Below are 9903 nucleotides of genomic sequence, written 5' to 3' on the forward strand. Positions count from 1 at the left end.
AGGGTGGCGTTCATATATTAAAGAGTTCAGAGGTTCTGAAGCGATAGAAGGTTTCTGCTGTGAGTTCATCTACGAGGATTGTAGAGTCTAGGGACAAAGGTTTTGTACTAGATCTGAAACTTCTCTTTACTATAGTGAATAGCTTTTCGGGAAGGTTTCCCCTCAGGTTTTTTACGGTGAAACTAATTGGTTTCATTGATTTTCCTAGGTCATTATATCTTATCTTATTTATTTTTCCGCTGCACTTTAATTTGACATGATATTGATGTTTGTTTGTTTTAACAAGTTTTATGCATAATAAATCTAATTAACAACTTGGGTTTAAAACTTGTTAATTCTATCAACTGGGGTCTAAATTTCCCAACACAAGCAGTAATTAACGACGTCGTTACTAGAAAACTCTGACGACGAGTTGATCTAACAAGTCATCGATGTCGGTACCGAAAAACTCCGACGCGTTGATCCGACAAGTCATTGACGCCGATGCCGACATTAGTGAGACTCTGAGCAGCGATTCTCTGCTCGGGGTGGAACACCACTTCGCACTGTTCAAGAAGAAGTACAGCAAGTCGTACGCGAACGAAGAGGAGCACGCGTTCAGGTTCAAGGTTTTTCAGAGGAATCTGAAGAGAGCACGCCGACACCAGAGGTTCGACCCATCAGCGATCCACGACGTGACTCAGTTCTCCAATCTGACTCACTCCGAGTTCAAGAGGACCGTCTTGAGATTGAGAGGTAGCCGGAGGCTCAAACTCCCCACCGATGCCAACACCGCTCCGATTCTTCCCACCGAAGGTCTCCCCGAAGATTTTGTTTGGAGAGATCACAGAGCTGTCAAAAATCAAGTCTTTTTTTTTAATTATTTTTGTATTTAAATTTTATTGTATTTTTAGATTATAGAGTTGTTAAATATTGAATTTTTGGTGTTTGACCTGTCTGTGGAAGTGTTTCACTGGTTCTTTATTTTCTATATATATATATAAATTTTTAACTTTTTTTTTTTACTATTAATGTGTTAGGCTGAGTAATAATCGATCTATTAAAATAAATTTGATATATATTAGATTTCTGAGTTAGCATATTTAAACTTTTTTGGATCAGAAAAGGGAATGTTGATTAAAGGGGTAAATTTGTCTATTTAATCATTTTTTCTCATTTCCATCCTAATTTTTAAAACATCCAAACAAGAGGAAGGACTAATTACTCTCTTCCCCCTTACTAATTTTAAAAACATCCAAACAATGTGGAGGATAACCATTCTCCTCTATTGTACTCCCCACTACTCTCCTCCTCTCTACTCTCATCTACTCTCCTCCCTTTCTAAACTTCCAAACAGGCCATTAGAGGCAGAGGAGAGTAGAGGCGAGTAGAGAGGAGGAGAGTAGTGGGGAAAAGAGTAAAGAGGAATGTTTATCCTCTATCTTATTTGGATGTTTTTAAATTTAAGAGGGAGATGAATAATTAGCATTTTCATAGTTTGTAATTTTGTTAATATGGTAAGGGTAAATTTGGTAATTCATTTGGTCAAGCATTTCTACACTTTACTCTCCCTCCAATTCTCTCCAATTTGGGAGAATTAAAAATAATAGGTTAGAAGTAGTTAGAACCCCTCCAAATCCCTCTCCCTCTTCCCTTAAAAAACATCTTGTGTGGGTGCTTCTTCTTTTTTTTGGACACAAGCCCAAGTAGAAGCAAGGATCCCAGGCCTGTTGCTGATTGTTATAAGGGACTGGGCTTGGTTCACCGCAGCTAATTGGGCTGATTTCAAACCAAGTGGTGCACAGAGCAAGAATCCTACAACACATACATACTAACAAACAAAAATATATGCATTGAATAGCAAGAAACAGCAAAGGAACGAAGTGTTTTAAAAAGGAAGGAAAAACAAAACAAATAAAGCGTTAGAGATCCTTAAGGCAATGTTGAATATTCCATTACTTTCTTAATTGCGCAATACACTATGCTCACTAGGACATGTCACGAGGCCCAAATGAATTCAAAAATCATAGACTTGGATGGCTCTTTAGGCCTCTAAGACTTGCAAAGTTTGAATCTCTTTAAGTCCAAGTGTGTTCTCTATGGCTGTTGAGGATACCGGACGGTATTTTCCTCTTTTTTCTCTCTTTTTGAACTTTGACAAAGCTTTCTCAAGGATTTTACCCTAATTCACTGTCACTGAATGCCTTCACCTGTTGGCTACTCCTCCTTTTATAATGTCATTCTAGGGTTTCTAGGGTACCACTGATTCCCTCATTTTGCTCCCCTAGGTACTAGAACCAATGTTGTGTTAGCAACATTGGTGGCTGGTCCCTTCCTCATTCATCATTATTTTCTTCTTTTGGAGTTCCTTCCTCAAAAGTCTCCTGCTATCTTTCCATTCTGGGGTGTCCCTAAGAGCTGACCTTGGGTCTCTCTTCTTTCAAGGCTTCTAAATCTCATCTTTTCATACTTAACTTTTGCCTGTCTTTCCCTTTGTCATTTTTCCCAAGTGAGTTAATTCCTCCCTGCCAAGTTAAAAGCTTCCCAGCCACCTCCCTTCATGGTTCTTATTTCTGGGTTCCTCGAGATATCAGCCCCTTGTTCAGGAATAGTTAGTTCCCAAGTTTTCTGATTCTTTTCCGCATCATTGGGTGATCGATAGGAACATATCTTCTCTCGTTTCTTATGTTTCTTAGCACCCTACTGAACTGTCTTTATCTAAACCAGGCCTTGTTGCACGTCCTGAGAATCCCGGGCTTCTGGGAATTTCTAGGTTTCCTGGCCCAGTCATTAACCTGGGCTCCCCAGCGATTTTACTGACCTTTGAGGGTTGGGTTGGGCTTTTCTCTCCTTTATTTCATGGGGCCCAAAACTTGCCCATCCATGGACCCGGGTTTCTCCTTATGGACCCTTAACAGGTTTGGGCCTCTCCCTTTTTTTCCTTTATTGGAAGTCCAAACGCTTTATGATTTCAATCCTTTGTGTTGTTTTTTGGGCCTTAGTACAATATTGTGATTTTCTTTTTTTGGACCTCAACACATCCAAATAAGGTAATTTAACCTACTCTCTCTTCCTCTACCCTACTCCCTTCTGCCCCCACTCCATCCAAACAAGCTATTAATTTCATTCCCTTACTTAAACTTCCAAGAGTATACTCTCCTGAACGCAATCTTAATGGAACGCAATCTTAATGGAACGCTCTCCACAATATTAATGGCGAACTTCGGCCCAAAATCAAACACCATTAATTATAGCATAAACTTAAAGGACATGGTTACTCCACAAGTACAAGTGCTTGTGGAGTGTGGGGAGCAAGGGCCGGAGTTCAAGTCTTCAGGAAGGAGCTTCACACACATATACACTTAGATTAGGCTAGAGTAGAATTTTATCTTGTATCAAAAACCTTCAATCATTAAATATAGGAAAAGAAAATCATTTTGAGTATTAAAGGTGCATTTTCATTTGAAAAATCAGCAAATAAGCCAAATCAGTTATTTTAGATTCACCCACACATATGTTCACCGAAAGTAGTTACAGAATCTTTTATTAAAAAAAAAACACTTCTTTAAAAATAATAATTAAAAAAACAGAACATGTTGCAAACTTCAGTTGGTAAATCTAAAACACAAAAACCCTAAACTTGCGTCTCTTCACTTCCCTTTAAAAGACAGTTAGTGTCTGATAAATAAATTTATAAAAATAAAAATAAAATAAAATAATAAAAAAAAGACAATTATTGCTCTATGATATTCACATCTGGTACATGTGTAGCGAGCAAAACTGTCATAGGGACTACTTTATCAAACATATATTGGAACATTCACTTGAAATTCTGATGCAATCATGACAAAGCCTTGCATATAGATGCATCAATATATTCCTATATGATTTCATTAGAGCATAGTATAGAATACTAAAAGCTTATGGTGTTTACATGTATGACCCTTTAGTTTTGTTCATGAATTCAGGTTTAATGTTTTGTATTAGATTCGCTTCGTTAACTTCTGATCACCTAGTTATATTTTAATTAATCATTCGGCGATTGTGCTTCAAAAGCTTTCATGCCTTGGTTGATGAATTAAATAATTCAAGCCAAAGCACAACCCCCAAATAAATGTTTTTATTGCCCAGCAAACTTGATGGGAGGCATAGGACAAGAATCTGAAATTCCATTTAAACACGGTACCAAAGGTTGTGTCTTACAACCATTGATCTTTGTACGTCCTTTTTTATTTTTTTAATCTGGGTTTTCTAATATTTTTGCTTTATAAATATACAACGATGAACTACAGATCCTACACCTATTTTTGTTTATAATTATTTTTTGTTCATTGTTTAAGGTTTAGACCCATTAAAAATGTTTTTTTTATATGAATATTGTAGCTTTATTAAGAAGAGGATAAAAACATTACATCATGACTCAAAGCTAACTCAATGAAAAAAGGATTTTCCTCTATCCATACTACATAACTATCAATACCCATGACGAGCCAATAGGTGTGTCGGACGATTGCCTTGCCTCTTGATATATATGTTAATGGTTTTTCGTGGTTTTTTTTTTCCCCTTTTCCTTTTGTTTTTTAAGGGTTGCTAAGAACATAACCTAACAAGTGAGAAAAAATATTTATTTTATGGTTTTCATGTAATTTTTAAAAAAGTGATCTTGGTACAGCCTTTTATACAACTATGAACCATCAAACCCTAATCCTATAATTGTTTATGGTTCCATTTTTTTCATTGTTTAAAGTTTAGACCCATTAAAAATTATTTATTTTTATGAGATCATGTATTTCTCTTTTAAATAGTCATATATATTTTTGAATTGTTTCAATAACTTCTAGGCTCTAAATCTTCTAATTCTTTAATTTTATATATATATATATATATATATATGCCATTTTAGAAGTTGTAGCATCTGAATTTTTGTTGTAGTTTTTGCAATATTTGAAGGTAATCAATTTTCTCTTATATTTCTCTATTGTGTAGTCATATTTATTTTTTGTTTTATTTCAATAATCTATAGGAAGTAAAATCTTATGATTCTTTGGCCTTTCAAAAGTTTTAATATATTGATTTTTTTTTAGTTTTTTTTTTACAGTAGCTAAAATAATTTGATAAATTTCAATAACTATAGCTATGAATTATTCTTTGAAGATAACACATCTTTTTCTTATATTTCTCTATTGTATAGTCACATATATACTTTTTTTTGTCTAATTTGTAAACTCTGAATCTTTTGATTTTTTTTTTTTTTTTAATTTATACCTTTTGAAATTTTTTTAACATCTATATTTTTTGGGTTCTTTATTTTGCAATATTTGAAACTATTTGGTAGATTACAATAGTTATAGTCATGGATTATTCTTTTGAATTGAACATTTCTTTCTCTTATATTTCTCTATAGGGTAATCATATATATTTTTTGTTTTTTTAAAATAATTTTTAAGCCATGAATCTTTTTATTCTTTAATATTCTTTGGCCTTTAAGAAGTTTTAATATTTGAATTTTTGAGTTATTTTTTTGTAAGTCATTAGATGTTCAAGCACAAATTGAAGTCAAATGAGAAATTCATGCAATGGTGTAGTTTCATAATTAATTTAAGATTTTATAAAATTATTTTAATCCACCACACAAATAGGTAGGTTTCCGTGCGTAACACAGGTTTGCAACTAGTGTATATTAAAAGCAAACCTCAAAGAATATCATTCTTAGGGTCTGTTTGGGATCCGTTTATTTTGCTGAAACTGAAAACTTTTTATTGAAAGTACTGTAAATAAAGGTAAAAGTTAGCTGAAATAGTACAGCGGGACTCATAAATAGTACCAAAAAATGTAGTGAGGCCCACTAATAATAGCAAAAATAAGCTAAATAATAAAATAAGCTGACTTTTTAATTTTTGTCAAACACGCACTTAATTTTGTGCCACGTATTCATCTAATTTTTTAATTTTTGTAGCAAGTGTATTATTGGGTTCAAAAATTGAAAAGACTAAATCCAATTAAATTCTAAATTTTATACATATATATATAGTCAAAATTTAGAAAAAATTCAATTAGATTTTAATTGAATTCTCAATTTTGTGTCACGTGTACCATTTAATTTTTAATTTTATGCTAAGTGAATTATTGATTGTAAAAATCAAAGAGTCGAATTTCAATTAGATACTTAATTGGATTTCAATTGATGTCAAAATTTTTGCTATGTGTCCATCTAAATTTTTTATTTTTGTAGCAAGTGAATTATTTAGTGTCCGTTTGGGAAGTGCATTTTGCGCTTCCCACGGCTGCGTTTCCATGTTTTTTCTTTTTTCTTTTTTCTTTTTTAGCCGCAGTTGTTGACTTTTCTTCAGTGTACAGTGCACATGACTTCATTTTTCAACAACATTTTTATCAAAAATGGGTCCCACAGCACTATTCACACATTTAAAAATTATTTTACTGCAGTGTTTTTAGTTTTCAGTTTTAAGCTGTATCCAAACGGACCTTTAATGCAAAAATCAAAAAGTCTAAAATGGTAAAATCAATTAAATTTTATATTTTATATATAATGAGAAATAATTACATAATTTAAAAATATATGGTATAAAAAATAAAAATAAAAAAAGGGCAAGGTAGTACTAAGTATAAATTGAACCTCTTCTACAAAAATATATATAATTTGAACTCTATTATTATAATTATTTTCAATTATATTTATGCATGTGAACAAGCAAACTACTCTTTACAGAGAGTTATACGGCAAATCCTGAACTGATGACGTGGCTGGTTACCGTCAAAATCGTGAGTCCGGGATGGTCTGGTCTGGTCTGATCAGCTCAGATGCTTCCTGGATTGCAGGCTTTATTAGAGACTTCCAAGTAAAAAAGATACCAGGCCAATGGGCTGGTACACACACTAGCAAATCAGTCCCAATAATCTTGGTTTGGATCTTGATTTTTTTAATAAAACCAAAAACACGTAACAAACTTATGGATTTACAACTCTTTTTTTTTTTTTTTTGGATTTACAACTCTTAGCATTTCAAAGAACTCGAAAAAATCAAAGAGGAAGTGAGGATCGAAACTAACGGCATTGAGGGGTTTGCAGCGGCGGCAATGGGCTGAAGTGACAGCGTCAGCTTCAGATCAAGTGCTACGGCGGTGTTGCAAACTTGCAATGGCATTAAGTAGGCTGTGGTCTTGACGGTGTCGTGGGTTAACGGTGGAGATTTTTGGGTTGAGTGTGGCTAGCTGGGTTCTCTGCTGCTGGTTGGGGTGTTTCCGTGGCGGCGGAAGGTGGTTTTTTTCAGTGGTACGGTGGCGGAAAACACAATGAACTTTTTTTTTCAGTTTGGGTGAGCAGAATTGGTGGTTGTTGGAGTTTATGGGGGTGTGGTGGCTGTTCATGCCTGGACAAATTTGGAGTGGGTTGGAAAGGATCGAACGCTCTGATACCAAGTTGGTGTAGAATAGATAGGAAATAGGAAATAAAAGAGGAATATAAAGAACAACTGAACAAACCCTAGCCTACCTAGAACCTGCCTGTAAACCCGCATCGCCAGCTATGGGGCATTTGGCATCACCACCAAACAGGGAAAACAATGGAGGAGATATTCTCAACTCATAACAATTAATCTTTATTCAAATTTATCTATCTTTCACCCTTACAAGAATGCTAGTTAAATAGGTTTAGGGATTATACTAATATATAAAGCATCTAATCAAATCCCGAAAATTTGTCTATATTAATAACCAAATTCAAAAACAAAATTAATTGCAAATTAAAACATAAAAATCTTGGTTTCCTGCATCATATCCATATCATATTAGTATAATCCTTAAAACTATTTAACTAGCACTCCTGGTGAAGACAAGTGAATTTGAATAAGATTAATTCTTATGAGTTGAGAAATGTTTCCCCTTTGCTTTCTCTATTTGGTGGAGATGCCAAACACCCTTAGGGGGTGTCGTGGTGATGCCAAGAGTGTGCAAGCAATTCTAGGTGGTGAAGCTTAGGATCTGTTCTATTTTTACTTTTATTTCTCTTTATCTCCGATTCCTACTTGTGTTGCATCATAAGGTCTGGTGTAACAGCTAAAGGGAACTTTAAGAATATAGTTAAGAATAGTTTGATCTTGCAGATGGGTATTACTCTATCAACTGTTAAAGCTCAAGTAAAATGATTTTTACACGTGGTCTGGCTAAAGATAATAATTGATTTGTTTCCTTTTGATAGGCTTAAACTGTGTTAACAAAAGGCTTAAACAGTGTTAACAAAAGGTTTATGTAAGCCTATGTGTAGTCTGCTCTGGTGCTTTTTTTTTTTTTAGTTTGATTTTCTATGTGATTAGTAGTGTTGAACTGAACTTTTTAGTTTGTTAACAAAATTCTGATTCATAAAATATATATATCATCATCACAACATTGTGAATTTTACATTCAAATACATATTTATTCATTCAATAATGCTAGAGACAACAAATTTCACATCTCATTGAGGTGGCTGATTGTGATAAATACAATATCATGTTACTTTCACCAGGACCACAAACATCATTTTTATAGTTCACCGATTACAGTTTGTCACCTCGGTCAATATGAAAAAAATGTTGTGACATTTGATTTTTTGTATTTTTTTCCTGCTTTTACTGAAGCACTTTTTTTTTCCCTGGAGCAGTATAGCAAGTACTAACTTAGGGTGCGTTTGTTTCGACAGTAAAGCAATTCCGGAAAATGTTTTCAAGAAAAGAAAATATTTTCCGGAAAGGAAAATATTTTTAGGTGTTTGGTGGCATTTTAAAAAATACTTTGGAAAATATTTTCAGGTGTTTGGTTATGATCTTGAAAATATTATAGAAAATACATTTTTTACTTGATGCTCACATTTTCTCAACTTCCAATCAAATATTTATCATCATTTCTCAGTAAAATCACAAAAAAAACAAAACCCAAAAAAAAAAATCCTAAAATCCGAGAGAAGCGGCGCGATCGCGAAGGAGGAGGCGCGATCAAGGATCGCGAAGGCAGCGCGATCAAGGATCCTGGGGTGCGACGGCGCAATCGCGAGGGCTGGGGTGCGTCGGCGCGATCGCGAGGGCTGGGTGCGTCGGCGCGATCGCGAGGGCTGGGTGCGTCGGCGCGATCGCGAGGGCTGGGTGCGTCGGCGCGATCGCGAGGGCTGGGTGCGTCGGCGCGATCGCGATGCTGGGGTGCGCGATCGCGATCGGTGCTGGGGTGCGACTGCGCAAGATCGCAGTGCCAGGTGCAACGGCGCGATCTCGCGGTGGGTGTGGCGGTGCTCGTCGGACGGGGGTGAAGATCGGACCGGCAGGTCGCGTTTGTTGCTTGACTGGAGCTGTGTTTCTGGAGCTTGACTTGAGGCAGCGAGAACGCGAGGGGAAAATGAGGGCTGAATTCAATTGAAGGTAAAATACAAGTGGAAACGAATTTCCGGGTCAGAGGCCTAAGTTTTACAGTCAACAGAAAATATTTTCCGTTTGACCATATTTTCAGCACCTGCCAAACACCCGAAAACGCGGAAAACCATTTCCTGAAACCGTTTACCGTCGAAACAAACGCAGCCTTAGAACCATCCAAAAACAGTAGTGAGAACATAAATCAACAGCAAAGATAAGGGGTACAGAAGATATGCTAGTTTATATAATATGAGAAATCATTACATATTTTAAAAATGTATGATTTAATAAAATGTGCAAAATAATACCATGTATAATTTAAACCTTCTCAAAAAAGTGTATAATTTGAATCATGTAATTTTGATTGTTTTTAACTATACCCATACATATACAGGTGATTACACACTAATATCTTCATAATGGACAAAACCTACATCTGTTTTCTTTTTGAAAAATTATTAGTTACACTCAAACAGCCCGGTAAGAAGAGTGAAATGGTCCAAGTTAAGGGAATTAAAAAGGAAGAGGAA

The 9903-nt window shown here is 35.2% G+C and overlaps 1 protein-coding gene across 1 annotated transcript; it reads left to right on the plus strand.

The window, feature by feature from the left end:
- The first annotated feature begins 431 nt into the window (after positions 1-431).
- On the plus strand, positions 432-916 carry LOC142605990 (putative cysteine protease RD19C). The gene is made up of 2 exons (XM_075777414.1): positions 432-795; positions 894-916. The coding sequence occupies exons 1-2, from the start codon at positions 432-434 to the stop codon at positions 914-916; spliced, it is 387 nt and encodes a 128-aa protein (XP_075633529.1).
- The last annotated feature ends 8987 nt before the right edge of the window (positions 917-9903 follow it).

Source organism: Castanea sativa, chromosome 8, assembly GCF_040712315.1.
Source record: "Castanea sativa cultivar Marrone di Chiusa Pesio chromosome 8, ASM4071231v1".
NCBI lineage: Eukaryota > Viridiplantae > Streptophyta > Magnoliopsida > Fagales > Fagaceae > Castanea > Castanea sativa.